Raw genomic sequence first — 21,595 nt, 5'->3', positions numbered from 1 at the left:
ATCTGTGCTTCTCATGCTGTTTTATTTTATTTTTATTTGTTTTTATTTCTAGTCTTTGATGTTTTTTAGCCCCTGTCACTTTTGTGGTAAACTCCCCTGCCTCTCCCTTCCTTGTTTAAGCTTACTTTACAGCTTAAATGTCGAACTACATGCTGCTGAGTTGTTGGAAGAATGCACGCTAGTACGTTTGCATTGGTTGCAAATACACAAACATGATGCCATAAAACACACGTTAACCTGTTAGCAATAAGTACCACACATGCAGGTCTGCATTTCAGCTGTACAGTCTCCACTCACATGTACAAATATGGTCTCCTCTGGGTCCAAAACATGGTGTCAGCTGACAGTGAAACATCATCTGCCTCAACAGAGAGGCATGAAATCACAGTGGCTACACTTTTCCTTTTTATGTGCAGTATAGTAACTATGCCAGTAGCCACCAATCATACAATCAAAACAAGCTGCAGTAATAACTAATTATCTAGTGTAGCTACAACTGCTGTACAGAGTTAAGTCAACGGACATAATCTTTCTTTGAATAGTTTCTCCAGCTCTTTGCACTTGTATTTTAATGAAACCCGCTGTCCACTTATAAGGGTTTACGGTAGATCAACTGTAAGGTTGTTTGGTGTGACTTGAGATAGTCAGGAAATCACCCTAGAACACCTTTGACTCTCTATTGCCGTCCGTGCAGCCTCATGTTTCCTGCAGGCATGCACACATGTGCCCTCTCACCCAGCCCAGAGAGGTAACCTACTCCCATCATGAAACATGAAGCACCAGATAGGAGGAGAGCAGCTAGTGTTACACATCACAAGATACGAGACTTGTGAAGGAGGTCTCCTCCTGTGCTCATGTTTTCATTAGAGATCCCAAAGACACATGATCCGACTGTCAGTTTGTATTAGAAGTGAGTAGGATGGAAAAATGAAGAAGTTTGTTTTATAATGCAGTTTTCTGTCTTGACTGAAGACATGTCTAGTTATGATATTGTAAAACAAGCTCTGGGAACTGCTTTGCTAAAGATCGGACCATGATGAGGCACCTTCTTCTAACCCTACCTGACTCTTTCAGTCATGTGTAGGTTTGTTTTCAAGTAGCAAAATTGGGAAAAAGAAGCGGAATTTCTTGTCTTTTCCATCTCTTTTTGAAGTTTGAACAGCATTGAAGGCCTCTAACCTGTTTAGTCTAACAGCCCATCGTTTTAAGCTCATCATTTTAGCTATGTAAGCTTTCCTTATATGCAGATAAAACCTGTTTCGTGAACTCTTACTGCTACAAATGTAAAACCTAAAGTGACTCATTTCAGCCAGCATCCAAAACCTCCGATGTTAATTTGGTTTGATGAGGAAGTGAAACAATGTATACACTTGTATATGACAAGGATTAGGCAAGCATACACTGCACTTACTGACCGTAGCTGTGTTTTGTTTTGTTTTTTGTTTTTTGTTTTTAGAGGAAATTTAGGGAACAAAACATTAAACAGCATGTCAGTTTTGCCCAATATTGGACTCTTGAATCTGGCTTCCATTGCCTGTTGGTAAAGTTTTACTTTGCTATTTTCCCCCCAGTGTTGAAAAGTGTCTTTCATTGGTTTAAACACTTTCAAATACTGTGAATAAGAAAAGTGCATGTGTGCGTCATTGCTGCCAGGCACCTGCTGCACTGTTGCATCCTGTTTCAAATAAAGCTGTGAGCTCAAAGTTCAAACGAGTTAATAGTCCTCTATTTTCAGTCTTGTAGTGTCACTGCTTCTTTTGGCATAAGCTTATCGTATATGTCTTTAAAAATAAAAGGATGTGCTCTAAAATTCAGGCAAGACTGGGCCTTGTTTGTTGTTTTGTTTTTTTGCCTCAGCCTAACCAGTGTTTTTAAATGTGAAAATAGTGTAGTCGGTCTAAAAATAACAGACTTAAATAGTGCTGATTTACTGTAATAGGCAGTGATAGACAGTAACAGAGTTGCTGGACCACATTTACTTACACGAGACACAAACCACACTCTTGTAGGTGAAGGTTTCGTGTTTGATCCTTTCACAACCTGCTTTTTATGTGGACTCTCTCACTCTACGTTTACTTACATCTGTCGGACTGATACATTAGACATTAAAGGGTTACCTACACAAACCAAAGCCCGCAACTTGCATTATTATTTGCAGTAAGCGTCAGCTCCACTGAGCTGCCCAACAAATGAGATGAATGGGTTGCATTGAAAGAACCTAAATTTCTAGCTAAATTATTAACTGAGAAAAATGTGATGAATAATGTTTTGTTTTTAATTTGAACATTATAAGTTACTTCCAATAATGTGAAATTTTCTGTGTGTGGTTGTCTCTGTGTCTTGCAGAGCAAATGAGTGTAACTGTGAGGTGCCAGATTAAAAAGTCAGAGGGTGGCAGGTTGTGTAACCAATTATGTAAAATGTAATGAGAACTATTATTTAAAAAAAATCTGCCTCACACCACTTGTAGTCACCTCACCCTCACCCTCACTCAGAACTTATGGAGCTCATGTTTTCTTGGAAAATGCCAAAAAACAAATTTTTTTGAGAGAGATGTTTTTATGCCTCTGGGTCAAAGACAGCTGTGGGTGGTGGGTTTGTTTTTTGACCCTGATCATATAAACCTTGAGGAAGTTTCTTTTAAGTATTTCAGATATAACTTGGACTCAAGAATGAACTGATTAGATTATCTAGGTTTACGTCATGATATTTCCATGTCATGATTACAAGTTGGTAATAAAAGGTCTGCACCATAAAACACATGTTCGGCCATAATTTAGCAACCCCATTAGCAGCTAGGACGGAATTTAACACACATGCTAACTGGATGAATGCATAACATTTTGTCTCAAAGGTCAACTTTCATTGTGACTTCATGGTCTTAGAAGTAGAAATTGTGACTTTGTTTCACATTTCGACAGGCACGTTACTGGAGACGCTGCTCTCTGTTGCAAGTGGTGACTAGTTAACATTGGTTTTGAATGTTTTATGAGTATTTAAACAACCAATGGTCAGGGTTAAACATTTGCCATACAAATAGTGCTTGTGTATTTAAGATTACCATTATTTAAAAACCAAATGATGTTTTAAATGTCTGTGAGAAATGCTTCCCTTTGCACTGTGCTGATACGTACAAATGATGTCATACTTTGCCCAGTGTGGCTAACATTAGAAGCGCTATCACCCGCAGCCTTCCTTCCTGTCAGGCCAGTGTCCTCAGCCTTGTGCACAACGTGGTTACACATTTGCTTTTGTGGCTATATACCAGTGTTCGCTGAACACATACACCTGCTCACTTCTACATCAAAGAGTACTGCATGGTGCAGCAGTCTTGTCTTACTTTTTTTACCTTGCATGTTTGCAAGTTTCCATCACAGAAAGAGAGCGGGGTGCTGCCGTGTAGTAGGGCTAGTAGCAGGTGGAGTCATAACATGGCAGAACCAGCAGATAACTACAGTTATACACAGTTAAATCAATTGCCTACTATGTTTGTGCTTACTAGTAGGTTGCATCCCGTTTTTAAGTCTGCATATTTTTGATCTGGCCAGCTTGCATTAATCGTTGATTGTTTTAATTGAGTGTAAAAGCAAAGCTGTTGATTTACTGGTAGATCTGTATTCCCATCCTCACAAGTTCTGGGTAGTGACAGAAAATGAGATCATGGATACAAATAGTGGAAATGACCTTCCTCCGAAGGGTGTCTGAGCTCTCCCTCAGAGATGGGGGTGAAGAGTTTGGTCATTTGGGAGGGATTCTAGGTAGAGCTGCTAGTCCTCTGCTTCAAAAAGAGGTGAGTTGGGGATCTGACTATGATACCTCCTGAGATCAAATAGGAGGAGGTCAGAACACACTGGAGTGGATGTGGCGGCAGAGAGGAAAGATTAGGCTTCGCTTAAATGGCTGCCTTCATGACCCAGCCCCAGATAAGCAGCAGATGTGTGGATGGAGACTTACTGACCACAAATCAACTTTATGATTTAACTATCTATTACTGTCTGTTGTTAATATTAAAAGTAGAAACTTTGCAGGGCAAACATAATCCAAATCACACCCAAATATACAGACACAGTCACTGGTTTTGATAATGAAAATACTCTGTTTTAACATTATTGAGAAATATTTGAGGTCCTAACCTCGCTGTGAAATTACAGTAGCTGGTGTCACTTCCTTGTTGGTCAGTTATACTACCACAAACAAACAAAACAAACGCACACAGATGCACACTCTGGCACTGATGCTCCGCTTTAACATACATCAAACTGCATTCAACCATTTCCTGCTCACAAAGAGATGCACAAACACACACACAGCCGTGTCCTCAGCACAAGAGCCTCCTATAAACCGTGGCCTACATAATGCACTCTTTCTAACTTGACTGCACTCTCCCTCTTTCTTTTTCTAAATGGGTCAGTTCAGACAGACTGGTGCCCAGACAGATTTCGCAAGAGTCACTGCTGCATGCACTGTGTGTCTTTACTGTTAAAATTTCCAATCAGGAAAAATTAAAACCCTGAAATATCTAAGATGTTTACCCGACCCAACGAAGCCCTGTTTGTTTCTTTGTTTGTTTTTGGGTTTTTTTGAACATCTACAAATGCAGCCTCTTGTGACCATATATGTGTAATGATTGCATGTGTTTCTGTTGTCTGGGCTCTGTTCCCTAAATACCCTTCAGGAAACCACAGTGTATTTTGGGAACGCTGCTAATGTGTAGTTTGGAAAAAAGCGTGTTAGGAAAGAACTGTTTCTTCTTGCTGTGTTTTCCAGCCAGAATAACAACCATGCAGCTCACACATAATCCTCTGTATGAAGCTGTGTTAGGCAATAATATGCGTCTCTGCTGGTGTTTTTTGTCTGATGCTGTTTGTGGATTGGTGCTGGCCTCAAGTGCCTGCTTTTCTTATCGCTGCCTCAACATGGGGAGGATTTGTGGCGTTAAAGCCGTCACACCGCTGTTTGTGCCCAGCTCCAGTAATGACAGGTGTCTGCCCGTTAGGTTAGTCTGTTTTTGTCTCTCTGCTCATGCTTACCATCGTCATTTTATGTTGTGCATTTTGAAAGTTTCTCATCGCAGAAATTGTTAGTGGTTCTTGTTGACCCAGACCACAGCAACAAGGCATTTTTTGTTTTGTTTTTTTAATAGCATACTTGAGTGATGTGGTCTCAGAAATTCGTTTATTATGTAACATCAAATTGCAGAAGTTTGCTTGTGCATTTAAAAGTAGTGCTGCAAAAATCAGTTGAATAACCTTCAGTGCCCATTGCTCTACATCAACAGAAAAATGGGCACTCCCAAGTCCTTGTATCGACAATTCAGGCTGCTGGTGGTGGTGGTCTAATTATTGCTGACAATGTCCATCCCTTTATGGCTACAGTGTACGGTTTGCTCGCTATTTTCCATCTAGTGAACACGGGAGTTTCATATCATGAATGTGTAGCCAAACAAGCACCTGTGTGATGCTGTCATGTTAATATGGACCAAATCTCCAAGGACTGTTTCCAACACTTTGTTGAATCTCTGTCACAAAGCATAAAGCCATTTTTAAAAGCAGAAGGAGGTCAACCTGGTATGAGCAAAGTTGAATTGAGTGTATTCCTGGTAAAATTAAACAGAATATACAGCTGACATGCTCGATTTCAGAAACCCAAACTTATTGACTGTGAAGGTTCTCAGTAAACCAAGTCATCGTAGTCTAAGGCAGGGGTCCCCAACCCCCGGGCCTCGGACCGGTTCGTGAGTCGTTTGGTACCAGGCCGCGAGAGTTGAGGCTCAGGTGTGAAATGTATGGTTTTTATCGGTTTTCAGCGTTATTTTGTTATCGTTTTTATCGTTAACTCGGTGTCCCTGGGTCTTTTCAAGTGTGTTATGAATAAATCTTCTTTTTTTCGGTACCGGTATTAGTTTTATTTTGTTGTATTTATCCGCGACACCTTAAAGGCCGGTCCGTGAAAATATTGTCGGGCATAAACCGGTCCGTGGCTCAAAAAAGGTTGAGGACCGCTGGTCTAAGGAGCTTGGAAAGAAAAGAGTCTGGACTTCTTTAAGTTGCTTGAAGACATTTCACCTCTCGTCCAAGAAGCTTCTGCATGCAGAAGAACCTTATTGGGGTTTTTTTACTGTATAGCCTGTTTGTTTTTCACTCCAAGTTGTGACGATAGTTTGAGTCACCTATCATGCAGAAACTGAAAAACATTTGCTGCTTCTGCAAGGATTTCCTGTTTTGTCTGTTTTTATGTTGGTGTAACTAGAATATTTAAAGTGTGAAGACCTTTGATGTTCCAAAGAATCAACAGACAGACATTCCAACAACATACAGTATTATTATTGTAGATCTCATTTTACGTTGTGATTTTTGATGCAGTTGATAGTTATAATGCTGCTAATGGAAATCTCTGCTTCTGATTAATTAATTTATTATTAGCTAAACCTTTGAATGTCATTTCACTTATACAAAAATGATCTGCAGTTTTCCCAAACTGGACATGATGCTTTTTCTGTTTAATCCTCACGCTCACTTTAAAATGTGCACGTGCGAATTTCAAGCTTACTCTTCTGTTTAAATCCTTAGTTTCATTTGTCCTTTTACCACTTCTATCGCGATCTCTCTGCTTTTAATTTAAGTTTTAATCGAAATGTCTTTACTGACACACTACATGTGTAACCACAGGGAATAAAACAGATAAATGAGCATAGAGCATGCTTTGTTGCTGCTTAAGTTAAAGGCAAAGCATGCATTTATTTATTTATTAAATGCAATTTATATCAAATACAGTCTGGTGCAGCAGTAAGAGGGAGGAGTCTAGATTGTAAGTATAGACATTGCAAAAACAGAAACCTTTCTTCCTGTGTCTAAAAATGTCTTCAGCCCTCTGCTGCACGCACACACACACACATGCGCGCATATCTTTCCAACAGTATAAGCAGTGTGCATGCAGCAGTTGTGGTGCAGGAACTTGTTTGTTTAGCTTTGAGTATTAGTCAGCTGGTGGTTTTGCAGTATTTCTGTGTGAGCTTGAAACCTTTCACAGTTGGCTCAAGTATAACATTTTCTCACCTTCTTGCTTTTGAACTTTGGACGCTTACATTTTCACACACAAGTCTGGGTTCACCTAGCAATGGCTGCTTGAACGGCATAGACTTTGACGCACACAGTCAAGCCAATACTCTTCTCTTTAAAGTGGCACTTTTATCATGCATTCAGCATTTGTGTTGTGGTTTCGCAGATGACAGATAGGCTATGGCGCTATCAAACACTATGTACTATGGTCTCCAACATGCATGTCTCACAAAATTGAATCATTAGTTCCATGTATTATAATTGTCATTATATCTCTAAAAAGCAGGTGCACATCAGAACATGCGCGGAACATAACCACACTGGAAACGATGACCAAAACACTCACTGGAAAATGTCAGGAATTGATTACCCTGCTGACTGAGGCTGACAGCACAGACAACCCTTCACATGCAAAGCAGGATGTTTTCACTTGGCTGCGTTGAAATTAAACGTTCCGTCTCATGTGCGAATCTTGAGACGAGTGAGAAAAGCTTTTGCTAGAAAAACGGGAGAAATGGCAGCCCTTAGTTAGCTTTCTCAAAAAGCTGAAAAGCATATGTCTGCAGCCATGTTTGATTGAATTATGATATAATCCACGACTTAAGAAAAGCTGAGAGCAACTGCTACCCTGTGAGTCAGCCTAGCCTGCAGCCGATGCCCTCTGTCCCTCCCACTCACACAGCAGGACAACGCTGTGCTTATGTAACAGAGAAGTAGAAAAGGGATACAAGGAGACTTAAGATAGAGGAAGGAAGAGAGGCTAAAAGAGAGAGGGCAAGAAAGAGAGGAGAGCGGCTAACCGCATGCCTCCATGTTTTCCGCTTGACAGCTTTGCATTAACCACATTTTGTCCTCGTCTTCCCCTTCATCTCCATGAGTTATTTACTTATTATTAAAGCACTTGCACTTGTCATATTAATAAAATCGTCATGAAAATTTGATTAACAAATCTTTATAGAGAGAAGTCAGAAACCCACAGTAAGCTGATTTAAAATGGAATAACTTTTAATGAAAATGTGTCTGTAATCTTGTGCAGCATGCATCGGCATGTGCAATTACATCTTTTTGTTATATCAAGTGTCAAATGACTCTGAAGCTCAGGCTTATTGAAGCAGATCCAGTACTACTCTGCTTTAACCACAGCTAGCATGTTCTCATCACCTCCACCCATCTGTGGAGCGTGTTTCAGTGACGGCTTCCTGTAATATTGGCAGAGTGCACAGTGAAACTACAGCCAGGAAACTGTCATGGTTGTATGCTCTTCCCATCAGTGACTCAAATACTGATGATCAACTCAGAGTTGTAAAATGAATGGTTTGTTGCTGAGGTAGAGTGTCTTGAATAGAGCAGTCAATGCAGTTTCATAAAGCACCAAATCACAAAAACAGTAACGTCAGGCTATAATAATATAATTTCTTTGGACCTTGATTTTAAAAAGTCAACTAAATGCTAAAACTTTGATGTCATTCTTTTTGTCCCTTTATTTATTCAGACAAAAAATGGCTGGAGCCCAGAACAGGAGGACTTAAATCACACATCCATAATTTCCTATCTGGATAAATTGTCAGCAACCGCCCCCCCAAAATTCTCCATTGCCTCCACAAGGATAAAGTTTGTTGCTTATTGGATTGTGTTATTGAAAACAGAGCTGTCGGTTCCTTCTCTGATTTCTGATTTGCGATTTCTTTCACATTTTGCATCGGCTAATTAAGATTGTGGGTGCAAACGTGTCAGAAAAATAACAAGGCATGATGTCAGGTTTCCTTTGTGCCTCTGAAAGTGGTGGGCTGTGCAGGAAAAATGTCCAGTTCCATAGTTTGTATTTTGGTCTCCGCCCATGAGCTTTGGGTACAATCCGAGAAAATGACATCATAGATAAAAGTGGTGGAAATGAGTCATCTGAAGAGCGTATGCAGCGTCCCTTAGGGATGAGGTGAGGAGCTCAAAGTAGAACTGCCACTCTGTATCAAAAATCAGAACCAGCTGTGATGATTCTTGCATCTGACTAGGAGCCCTCCCAGGCGCCTCCTAAGTGTTTTGGGCATTTCCTACTGGGGGGGGGTTGGAGACCCCAGTGAAGACCTAGAACACGGTTTCCGCATGGAAGAGCAGAAGGAGGTGGCTGGGGAGAGAACAGTCTGGGCATCTCTGCTGAGATGCTTTCCCCTGTGATCCATACCAGAGAGATGGTAGAAGATGGATGGATGTAGTTAAAAGATGAACATAGTAACCCATTGTTTGTGAAGTCTTGTATTAAAGCCTCAACACAGTTTCCCATCTGTGTTGTTGTGTTTTTTGTTTTTGTTTTAAACTGGACATGACAAGTGAAGGAGAAACTGAAGGGAACACCCTGACGCATAAGGGTAATGCTTTATCAACTTGCTTTGACTCTACTGCGCACAGAATAATCATCACACTGTATCCAGTAAGACTTTAAACTCATTTCAAATTCAGTGTGGTGCTGTGTTCAGGCAAAGTTAACCACACCAAAGATGTGTCTTTGTCCAAATATTCACACGCACATTAATGACAAACACATTCATAAATCCAACTTAATGACATGTTGACATTTTGTAACCATCAGTGTGTATTCATGTGTGCGTGCATTGCGTTAAGGTGACATAAGTGTCCATTGGATTGCATGCCTGTGCATATGGGTGTGTGTAATGGGTGTTTGCGCCTATTTTTCCATTCATACACACCCAAACCACTGCAAGAAATCAGACAGCCATAACCAAACCGCTTCCACAGAAGTCTTGTTTTTTGTGTGTGTGTGTGTGGGGGGGGGGGGGTTCAGGTGAGGATTCAAAAGGAATAACCAGCTCTAAACAAGTGTTTGTTTGTATTGTAAGATGGGTGTCAAGGGAAACAACATTAAAAAAATAAAAGTGACTAGGCTTATTACTAAGGTGTGTTGTTCAGTGCGTACATGTCTTATGTTTGGACACGTTTCACATTGATTAGTACAGGTTAGACTTCATGTTCAGATTTGTGTACAAGGAGAATCCATCACATCACTGTCCATCCCTTATTTATCCTCTTAAAAGCCTCACTGAGATTAAAACACTGCTTTTTAAGAGTGACCTGGTTCTATTAGACGTGTCAGTGAGATTTGCTTTAAAAATTGATTGTGGGAGGGGTGTGTTTAGTCCCCTCCCTCTTTTATTTGTCACAACACACCTGCCTACCCCAGTCCTCCTCTCCCTGTCCCCAGTACTCAGTCACTCACGCTGCGCTCTCTTCTCTCTCTCGCTGTGTGTTTTCAGTCTAAGATGCCCTAGGCGGTGAGGAAGGAAATGTAAATGGCTTCCAAAGTAAAAGATGCTGTGGTGTGGTACCAGAAAAAGGTAAGGCGCTGCATTTTAAAATCTTTTTTAAAATTAAAAAAAAAAATTGTGTGTGTTTGGTTTCACACCATTGCTGTGCTTTTGTTTTTAAGTATATAACTATAATATTAAAATGAAAAACATGTATTTAATATGATATTTTGACTTATGACTACCTCTGAAACTATGCTTTGATAGCACCATTAACCTTTTTATGCACTCTTACTAATACTAGTTTTACAAGTCTGCTTTTCATAGCGTCTTATTTTAAAAAAAAAAAAAAAAAAAAAAAGAAAAGAAAAAGGCTTTGACCTTTTATAAGCCCATTACATTTAATTTTTTTCCTTTTATTTCTCTAAATGACACTTTTTAAAGATTCCTATTATCTTTGCACTACTTTGTAGCTTATACAGAAGACTAATTTTTGCCCAGTTTGATTACTATTATTGTAATGATTGGGGACTATGTTGCAATTTGCATTTTATAGACATCAATCATGCTTTCCCTTTGCATTGTAGAAGTGTCTGATTAAGGCATCGTCTGTGCATATTAAATTGTATTGATATTTTATACTTGTGTGCCTCAGCTATGGTCTTTAAACCATAGCTGAGGCATAGCTGATTATAATGCTCAATATTATGATCTGTCGGGTGGACCTCCTTTTCTGTAAGACTCTTTATAAAGTCTTTGCTTTATTCTATACTTTGAATAATCTCCTACACATGGTTTCATCTTTTTTCTTTTTTCTCTTACATGCTTTTACTGCACTTGGGAAATGCAGTTTCATTCACTTTCCTCTAATTCTACTCTCATCACTTGACATCTATTCTAAATTTTGTAGTTTAGAATTAGTAATGTAAATGTTAATAACACAAAAAATGAGTGTAGTTCCCTCCTTTTTATTTCTTTACTTGCTTTTATTGATAATGATACATCTTGTCCATGATTTTCTGAGTTTAGCAAGTACAGAAGAGCAAACTGATCATCTTTTACAGAGAAATGCACAGAGATCTGGTAACGCTGACCAGTTTTGCTTGTATTTGCAGTCATCCTGACTCTGACCCAGTAACAGTGTTAATTAAGACATATTTGCTCCTTTTGCTGCAGTGATTTCTTACTTTATATACAGACTGCAGTATATGTATATACTCAATAGGTGATCATACATTGTTCTTGCTCTGTGGCACACTGAGGGAGAAGTCGCTAAATCATTTAATTTCTTTTTTTTAAAAAGAAAGATAGTTTTTCAAGACTTCTGACACTGAAGCGAGCAGACTCCTTCAGTAAACCATTTTGATAATGACTTCCTTGCTGCTGTCAGCAGCGACATCGGGGTCGAGCCGTTCAGCACTGCCTTCAGCCCGGCTGGTGTTGTGTGTCCTGTTGTTCCATAGTCTCAGATATCAGATCCTCTGTTGGACTCCAGCCCCGGTCCCCCTGCAGCTCTCAGCTTACGCACTCATCTGCTCTCACAAACCTGACTGCCTGTTTTTCTTTTCTCTGCCCTCACTGCTGGCCTTTTTTTCTTTTGCCATTTTCTCTTTCTGCTCACACCTTCCAGATGTAGAGATCAGAAGCTGGAATGAGAGCTCACAGAATATGACCCATCAGAAGTAACTTTAATGAAAGAACAACATTGAAAACACTTGCATGTGTAAATATATACATTTTCAATCAAAACTGCATTTTTAAAAATGTTGTTTTATTACTTTAAGTTAAATTCTTTTTGTGTCGTAAATATAGGAAACGGTAAAGCTTGCACAAACCCTACTTGGGTTGTTTTCAAACCGTTGTCTTGGCTTTAGCTGATTAATCTGAGTTAAACGCAGAATGTTTTCTTCAAAAAAGCATTAAGCTCAATGCATTTCTTGGGTATTTGTTCATCATACGTCTGTGTTTTGTGTGTCTAGCAAAGCTTGTCTGGGCAAAGGCACACCAGTGACGACAGCCGCTGAGTCACGAATGACTAAACCTTTTTTTTTTTTTTTTTTTTTAGTGCCCTCACACCTGTCCTCAGGGGACTTCTTTATCTAGCGTGTCTCATTTAGACAAGTTAAGTGGTTGTGCGTTTTCTCACTCAGTTGAGAAAATAAACAATAGATTAGGTTGAACTTTTCTGCAAGCCGTGACCAGGATTTCAGTGTCTCACAAGAGACAGTTTCATTCGTCTGCATTAACCCTCTCAAGGCAGGCGTTGCCCATTTGCAAACTAACAACCTGATTACTCCGCATACATATTTTGTGAGTTCTTTTTACTCAGAAGTACCACTGCAGGACTTGGTTGTACATTAGCAACAAAAAGTTTAATTTGAGCCTGAGAGGGTTAAATCTCTTAAGTGTTCTGTAAAATTGAACAACAGCACACCAGATAGATGAGTCTTGAGAGGCATAGAAGGGTCCACTGCACCTTATTATAATGTCTAGCTTGTCAGGAAAGGGTTTGATATCAGCAGCATTATGTAACCACCTGAAATCTTGCCAATCAAATCTTCTCTGCCCTCAGGGAAGATTCATACTTCTCAGATCCAGCTTCACACAGTTGAATAATTTGTTGTTTCCAAGTGAAAAGAAAATGTATTTGTTCACTTGCCTCTGATGGCTTTTAGCACTGCAGATTCTGCAGTTTCATTATAAATGTTTGACATTTCTGATCCGTCACAGTATAGTTAAAATGTCAACAAACAAGTCACAGATTTAGGTTTGGGCTGTTTTCAGTAGAGCTACTTCTAAAGAAATCGCTGAGAGATATTTAGTATTCAGCCTGCATTGGTGTTAAATTCTTTAAATGTTTCCTTTTTTAATGCTGTGAGCTCCATAAATCTGATTAAATTCAGCCGAGATGATATAAAAGTGTACATTTATGCTTTCCAGGTGTGTTTTGTTTTATTTGGTTTAGTTTTTTGTGCTATATTTTTGCCTACTTTTAAATATGTAAAACTGCAAAAATGGTTCACAATGCAATAAAAGACAGGGTCCAGTAACTGTTGAGTCTCACAAAGCTTATTCAGTGTATTCACATGAAGTTACATTTTATGTTGCAGAGAAAGTTCGAGATTGTCAAACCGGTCTGTTAAGGTGTGTTTCACAACTCGGGCTCTTCGGCCTCTAAGCCCTTCAGGCTTATGTCAGAGTCGCAGTGTATTTCTGACTGCTGTGCTGGGAGACCAGCTGTAAATAGACTCGGTGCCTTGTTTGTGTCGAGTCTGTTCTTTTTCCTCACTGCCGTGCCATGCCAAGCCCATATCACAGTGAAGGCACATGCACCGGAGCAGGCTATATCGGCCACAGCGCCAGCCATACTTACTTTTTCTCTCTGACAGTTTGTTTGTTGTTACCAGATAGAAAGCGGTTCCATGTAGAAATTATTCAGCTTTTAATGTCTTGAACATTTTAAATGTGCCATGCATGTTGGTTTATGTTTGAGCTGAAAATGTTTAACTGTAACAAATTTAATTGTAGCTTGCGTGTGTGTATTTTGAGATGTGACGCAGTGTGTATTTTCGGAGGGTGTTTGTTGTTGACTTCTCGAGATCAGAAAGTCTCGTGTGAAGATTCACTGTGACCACACTTAGCAGTCACAGGTCTATATTTAGGAGATGAGAATTTTTGTGGATTATCTTGTCGCTTCCCTGTTGTAGTTTCTTGGTGCAACTCCTTGGACGTTTACATCTCAGAATATAATAAAAATCATCTGACCTTTACTGGGTTCTGAAACGAGGCATGACTTGACAAATAATGGCATGGTGTATTGAGCCAAAATGCAGAAAGTGTGTGAAAAACTAAGTTCACCCTCACTGTTTGCGTAGGAATTAAGAGGATAAGTAGCCGTTATTATGCTAAGTCAAATACACCCGATTAAGTTATCATCAGCAAATCTGTAAAAGCAGAAGCAGTTTTAATTGTTTGTCTGCTGTCTGTTAACATAACACAGAGGAGGACATCAGCAATGATCTCAAAAGTGATTGTTGCTGTGGTTATAAGGCCATTTCCAAAACAATTCCAAGCCCATCACTGTGCATTGAGAAAGATTATTCACAAGTGGAAAACATCCGAGACTCCAGCTTGTTCCAGCAGATTCACCCTGAGGTCACACTGTGCAATGTTTAAAACCCAAGAGCTCCATCTTGGACTCTGCAGGCCTCGGTTAGGAGGTTAAATGTTGAAGTTCATGACAGTACAATATTTTAAAAAAGAACAAGTCACTGAGTTTGGAATGGCAGCTACTGCAAAAAAGCTTGTTCTCTGTAAAAAGAACATGATAGCACAGCTTAGGTTTGCAAAGTTTCATCTGAAAAAATCATGAGACTTCTGAAACAATGTCCTTTGAACAGATGAGCCCATAATGTACAGCACTATGTTTGGGGAAAACCAAACCCAGCATTTCAGCACAAACACCTCATACCAGCTGCTCTTTGAGTTGACCATGAACTCCTCTGTATACCAAAGTATTCGTCTGTCTAACAAGCTTGGGTCAGAATTGGGTCCTGCAACAGGACGATGATCCCAAGAACAGCTGAAAGAGAAAAGAAGCAAGGTAACGCAATGACTCAGTTAAAGTTCGGACTGTGAAGAAGAGCGGGCCAAAATTCATCAAAAGTCATACAGAAAAGATTGACTTCAAGTTATCACTGCTGAAGGTGATACTACTGGTTTTTGCATCATAGATTGTACTTAGTTTTTCCACATACTGCTTCTGGGCTTAGTTTTTGCTAAATAAATAACGGCATTTGTTATTTTGGGTTGGCTTAAGTAATGATAATCTTCATTTCTTTTCCTTCATTTGCCCCAAAGCAAAAAAAAAAAAAAGAAGCATTGATAGGTTTGTAGCATAAACCTATTCGCTGGAACGTTCAAGACAATTTACTACACAGCAAAAAGCAAGACACAAGTAGGCAAAGTTCTTTGTGTTACTCATGCATGAGGGAGACCTGCCTGGAGCCAAGTGTCGTTCCACCCACTTGACCTCCGTCAGACTCTCAGCCAGGTTCCCCATAGCACTCCTTTTATTGTGGTTACATGAATATGCATAGGTTCATTAACATATGACGTTTCGTATAGGTATACATGTGGACAACGAATAGTGTGTGTGGGTGTGGGTGTGAAGACTCCCCAAAGCTGGTGCCAGGAGTCTAGCGGTCCATCTGAACAAAAGGCTCTTACACTTAGACAGATATACGTGTGTTTGCTATACCATATATCAGCAAGAGAAGACACGACCTCTCCTAGGTGTGTGATCTATGCCAGAACCCTCTGAAGAGGAGTGAACGCACTCCCCTCTTCATGCTACAGAGTTGTTACAGACCTCCTAGGATGAGACATTCTTTCAATCTACAAATGGTTATATACTTCTAAGCATATATAAATATATATTTCTAGGCATAAATGGCAATCCAACTATACAAATCTAACAAGCATATTGTTCTTTTGAGATGTCCTTCATGTGTTTCTGGCAGCCAAATTAAAGTTTTCTTATCTGACACACGCATGCACGTACACACCTGTCTGAGCAGAAAATAAACCTTACACACAGACTACAGGGAGAGCTGTTGTTGTAGTCTGAGTCGCTGTAGTCTCACATCTCAGGGGTTCGTGGACACCACGAAAAACTTCTTTTTAAATGTTTTTTTTTTTTTTTAATTTTTTTTTTTTTTTGCTGATTCTTTTCTTTAGTTTGTTTCTTTTGTTTTTGCCCCTTTACGGATTTCTTCTTCTTGTACAAAGTCACTTATTTAATAAGAGATTCTTGGAGGTTATTAGAAGGTGGAAGCTTCATGTTTTTATCACTGTAGCTTAAATATACACAGAACAATTTTAAGACTTTATTATGACTGTGGCATTGTAGGATTTCACTATTTATTTAGACTAATTCTAAGTTGATAATTATTAGTGGTAGCTGCAGTCTTTTGTGTGTTTGAACCTGGGTTGAATGTATTCCTATATTTACACAGTAGTGATGCCCTAGAGACACACTGATGGAAAAATCCCTCCCCTCTTTGTGGGACGCTGGGTGTGGTTAGCTCTCACGCGCTGATTAACCACCAAAGTCTGGCTCAGAGAGAAGAGATGTTTTCAAACTGGAAGGAACGAGGAAAAACTGGATGAAAAGTTGACACAAACATCTGACAAACTACACTGTCAGCAGCTTCACACATTGTTAAAATCCTGGTATAAATTTGACTGCTACACATTGTAATCACTAAATCTTTGCCAATTATATTTATTTTTTATTTATTTTTTGCAGTGTTAATAGTTTAGTCTGTGAAGCTACTGCTGGAAAGGTGACGTCCTCATTGTTGCTTGTTTTGTCTAATCTTGGTGCAAATCTTGATTTTAAAAAAACAAAAAAACAAAACAAAAAACAATAAATAAAATCATTTTCCCTCAACAGCTCAGGCAATCGGGTGCTTAATAATAGTAGGTTATTCAGAGAAGATTTTTTTTTTTTTTTATGGTTTTCCAGGATGGTGACTTTTTGACAAATGTTCAGAGGAATGTTTTTGAGCCTCTTAGTACTGACCTATGAATCATTCAAGCATAAAAATAGACCCAACTCAAAGGATGACCCAGTGTTGTTTACACATAACAGGCACATTAGCAAAGAACCCGTTTTACATTGTATCATTAGGTACTATGTTGCATATGTGTTTTTGTGATAACCTGGTAGTATATGCATTTCTTTTGCTTGTGGAAAAAAACAAAACAAACCAAAACAGTATAACAGTTTGACAGGCATAAGTGTTTGTTTGGGAATCACCTTGTTGATAAAATAAAGAGCAATTGACTGAAAACTTGGCATATCTCAGCATGGTGTTTAAGCATGTCTTTGAAGTTTGAGAAAACTGGAACAAGTGGAGCATAAAACAAGTAGTGGGGGCCTAAAAGAAAGGGGGGGGGGTAGTCTGCAGCAGATCAACAGTATCTGAAAGTCATATCCTTAAGAAACTGGGGGGGGGAATCAGTAAAAACCTGGCACAGGAACTGAAAGATGCATCTAGGCCTTCAGGTGATCAATCTACTGTTGACGCAAGCCTCTTTAGAAATGGTCTGAGTAGAAAGTTCGCTGTCAAGAGGCCATTCTTGGGGAAAGGAAATGGGGAGAAAAAGCTGAGGGATGCCAGTTTACACAACTGGACTGAAATTCAGTGGCCACAGGTCTGGTGGAGTGATGAATCCAAATTTGAGATTTGATTGATCTTGTCGGTATATACAGAGAGGTTAAACAGTGAGTGTATATAAAGCTATCTGTAAACAGTGGAGGTGAAGGCTTGGCCATGGTTTTGAGGGGTTTTGGGGTTTTTTTTTTTTGGGGGGGGGTTTAGCCATTGGTGTTGAAAATCTTCAAATATGCTGGAAGTATGACCAGAGAGAAGTAATGTCAGATTTTGATTCACCTGTATTTGATCTCAAGCAAAGTGCCAATACAGTAAAAGCATACCATACCACACCATGGATTGGCCTCCCCAGAGCCCAGACTTTAACATTATTGAAGCAGTGTTTGATCATCTTGATGGAGAACCAAAAAAAAGAGCTTTGAATGCCCTTTTGCTGGCTCTATGAAAACCCCTTGAATGAAACTTGTTAGAATAGTGCAAACTGTTTTTGCATTGCCATTCAATAAATCACTGCACCTATTTTTGCATTTTCCTGGTAAAATATGAAGAAAACGCGGTAGGCTAAAGTCTTTTGCACAGTACTGTTTACCTGGCTTCTGCAAAACCTGCAGTTGAGTAGGGAATTGAACTCTCGGCCCTGTCATTAGTAGCGGACTCACCCAACCCTCTTAAACCTCAGCGGCCCATTTCGTTTGAAGCTGCACTGTTCAGGATTGTTACATAATGTCCACTGACAGGTTGTCCCCCTGTAAAGTTTATATGACAAACGTGTTAACAGTTTACACATGCAACCCACAACAAATAGAGCAACATTACCATTTATGTGGAATCGTGTTTGCTCTTTTGTTGTTCTGTTTTTGGTGTACACTAATTCCCAAGGGAAATGTTGTGGTTTCTGGACGCTAGAGTTGAAGTTTACGGTTGAACAGTAATTAAGGCCTTTATAGGATTCATAGGTATGAGGGGATAAATCATGTGAGATAGTCCTCGAAGGCATGGTTAATGCAGAAATATTGATTACAGCAGATTTAAAGTCAATGCAGTAAAGTCTGTGACCAGGATTGACATTTGAGTACTCGTTATTTTTAAGCCGACTAAACCCCAAGCAGACGACGGATGAATGACGACATCGCGCACTGAAGAGTGTAAATCATTCGCGGCTGACGTTTCTGTTAATATGTTAAACTTCACGTCAACAACATTCCTCTGAAAGTCAGCATCTGTCTTTGTCTCTGATACCCCCTCAATTGCAGAGGCAGTTATGTAACTCCGCTCTCCTCCTCCGACTCCCCTCGGTGCATCGTCCCTCTCTGTTGTCATGACGACTCCAGCATTGCTGCAGCGGCACACTCGGCCTCTTCGCTCTCAGCTCTTGATTTGCTTGTCAAATTGCTGAACTTTGAATTTTTTTTTTTGTTCTTCCCTGGTCCAAATCCTTACATTAAAACTGAGAATTTAAGTATTTGAGATTTATTAAAGCAGTTTTTTGCAAAATGGTCAAAACCAGCTGGCTGATCATGAGTGGTTGATGAGGTAAATAGATAGTGATGTAACGGTGTGTGAGTGTGGTGATAAGAGGATTTACAGTGCTGTAAATGCCTCTTTGTCAAATCACAGTTACCTCGCGACTCTATGATGTAACAACAGATGAGCGTGTGTGCGTGTGCCTCCACTTTCCATACCAACTTTCACTCTTATCTATCCCCCTTCCACTTTTATCTTCCTACTTAGTAGTCTGGTCATGTTTGTCCTCTGGAGCATATGTGGAGGACAGTCAAACATCCTCGCGTGTGAGTGTGTGTGTGTTTTAATGGGCCGAGTGGAGTGGAAAATTAGCTGTCAGTCTAAATGTCATGCAGTCAGTCAGACGTCCAGAACTCGGCTGGTTTTACCTTACTGGTGGAGCCTCGAGATCCTCATCTGTCCCTAGTCGATAAGTTACAACCCTTTTACTATATAACACATGAAGGATTTATTTTGAAAAGCATCTATAATGTTTTAAAGCAGTGGTAAAAGGTAATATTCAATTCTAGCTTCAAGTATAAGTTCTTCGTTATATGCTTATGAAGCTGAACACTGAGATGAGTGTTTATTCACCTGCTTAAAAGGCTTCTCAGTCCACTCCAGCGTGGATTCTTTCCTTATTTGTACGTCGCCTCGGACAAAGAGTCTGCCAAGTCATAAATGTTTAAATAGGAGTTTAAAATTAGACGGAGGTCTCAAGTTGCACCCGTTGAAAAAAGGGTCTTTTTTTTTTTTTTTCCCCTTCCTATAGTTAGTTAGATTTATAATGAGACAGGGAAGGAAAAAATTAAGGTGGCCTTAAGTCTGCCTTTATCTCTGTTTATAACTTAGTGCTGTTGGAGGTGCTTTAATTGCATGATCTTCAGCAGCAGGTAGATTTTGACACTCACTGTACAGTCTGTTAATCTGTCACCATGTTTACCGATTTGGCCTCGGTGGGTAGCTGCCAGTTTTCCTGGACTTTCAGCTTAAAAAGAAAATGCCAAGGTCAAGATTTCCTTTTGCCTGCCAGCTGTTGTTCATGAATGCAGTTTAATTATAAAAAGCTGAATTGTTTGTAATTCACCAAATAAAGTCATTCTTTTGTGTTTTGCTCGCGTGCAGCCAAACCCTTTAAAACACGCAATTAAAGACTTTTTCCCTTCTCACATCTGCATACTTGTATGTTAATACATAATTATAGCTGCATAGCCAAAGATTTCTCAAGTTTTTCTATTATTATTGTCCATACTTATTTGTAATGCATTAAACTTGCTTGTAAAATGTATCTGTTTACAGTTAGTCCTGGTGTCTTGTCAGCTCAAGTTCAGTATCTCTAGCCCATAAAACTAGAAATACTGAACTTGCTTTGCTATGGTCTACTTTTAGCACAATAACAGAAGGCCAGGTCATTATAAATATCAATAAACTGATATTTTGGAGACTGTTTATCTTAACTTTAAGACTTGGAACCTAGGCAGACAATTCCTTTCATTCCAGCTTCAGCATGCATTTCCAAATTTGTTTAGTTCCCATTCCGAGCTACTCCGGTAAATAAAAACACTGTACGGTCGTGTACTGTCATCCTCCCTCCACACTTAGCTGTTTCTACCTGTTATGAGCTCTCTGATGTTGTAAAGGCGAAGAAAACATCAGAAATTAACAACAAACTTTGTTCAAAATACGCTCACAACCACTGCTCCTCAATGAGGCCTTTCCAGAGACTGCGTTGTCTGGCCCGGCTTGTTGCTTTATTATCAATAAACATTTGTCATTTGTAATTAGGATTTATTCATTTTATAAGGTTATTCATTAGCAAAGGTTGGAAAAGCGAATAAATGACCTTTTACTGACAAATTTTATATTGAAATAATCAAAACAGCAGACTTCTTGATAGAAGAATTAGTTTGTTTGTATTTGAACAAGTCTTTACAGCATTAAACACATCTGGAACCTCTGGAATAGATGCGATCAGAGCAGCACCCTGGTTCTAAAGATTGGTATCACTATACACAGAGAGAATATTATCAAATGTTGCTTCTTCATAAAGAGGAAACAAGTGCATCACAATCTGACTGCTAGTTCCGGACAATATAATTTGAAAACTGTCCATGAAACCGCATGATTAACCTCACAGTACCCAGCTACCTCCAGACAAAACCAATTGATTAGAATTTGGGATTGATGTGTACTCAATAGTTGTACCATAGTGTGACCTGCGGGAGGGCGGTGTCACAACAGGCACGTGCTGAAGCTGGTGTCAAAGTGTGCCTGTTATGTGGGACGGCCACGATGTGACACCTTGCCTGACCCACATCTTTTACTGCTATATGTGATCGTTGACATGGAGATGTCACCAGACTGAGGTGCTGTCTGCACCACATAAAAGAACAAATCATTTCACTAATGTGATCGTTGTTTTGTTAATAAAATTAACTTTAGAGGACTTGTAAAGTGATATTAGTAATAAGACAGGGTTTGTTTTTGTTTTTTTTGTAACTACATGGCACACACTTTCTCTTCTTGAGTTCCTAAATTTGATTCCTCTCTGTTTCAGTCTCTCTTGGTGCTCTTCCTTCGTCGTCTTTGACCTCTT

General features: G+C 39.5%; 1 protein-coding gene across 3 annotated transcripts in view; it reads left to right on the top strand.

Annotated features, from left to right (window-relative positions):
- LOC113009200 (protein PHTF2) overlaps positions 1-21,595 on the top strand; it is a 54,267-nt gene that overhangs the window by 9,628 nt on the left and 23,044 nt on the right. For all 3 annotated transcript variants that reach the window (XM_080291657.1, XM_080291658.1, XM_026147384.2), the window contains one exon: positions 10,325-10,405. In XM_080291657.1, coding sequence (XP_080147783.1) covers positions 10,361-10,405 — 45 coding nt within the window. In that variant the 5' untranslated portion in view covers positions 10,325-10,360. The remainder of the gene's footprint in view (positions 1-10,324; positions 10,406-21,595) is intronic.

Source organism: Astatotilapia calliptera, chromosome 17 (genome assembly GCF_964374335.1).
Source record: "Astatotilapia calliptera chromosome 17, fAstCal68.1, whole genome shotgun sequence".
Taxonomy (NCBI): domain Eukaryota; kingdom Metazoa; phylum Chordata; class Actinopteri; order Cichliformes; family Cichlidae; genus Astatotilapia; species Astatotilapia calliptera.
The sequence above is the reverse complement of the archived record's forward strand: the minus strand, read 5'-3'. Positions and strand labels throughout refer to the sequence as shown.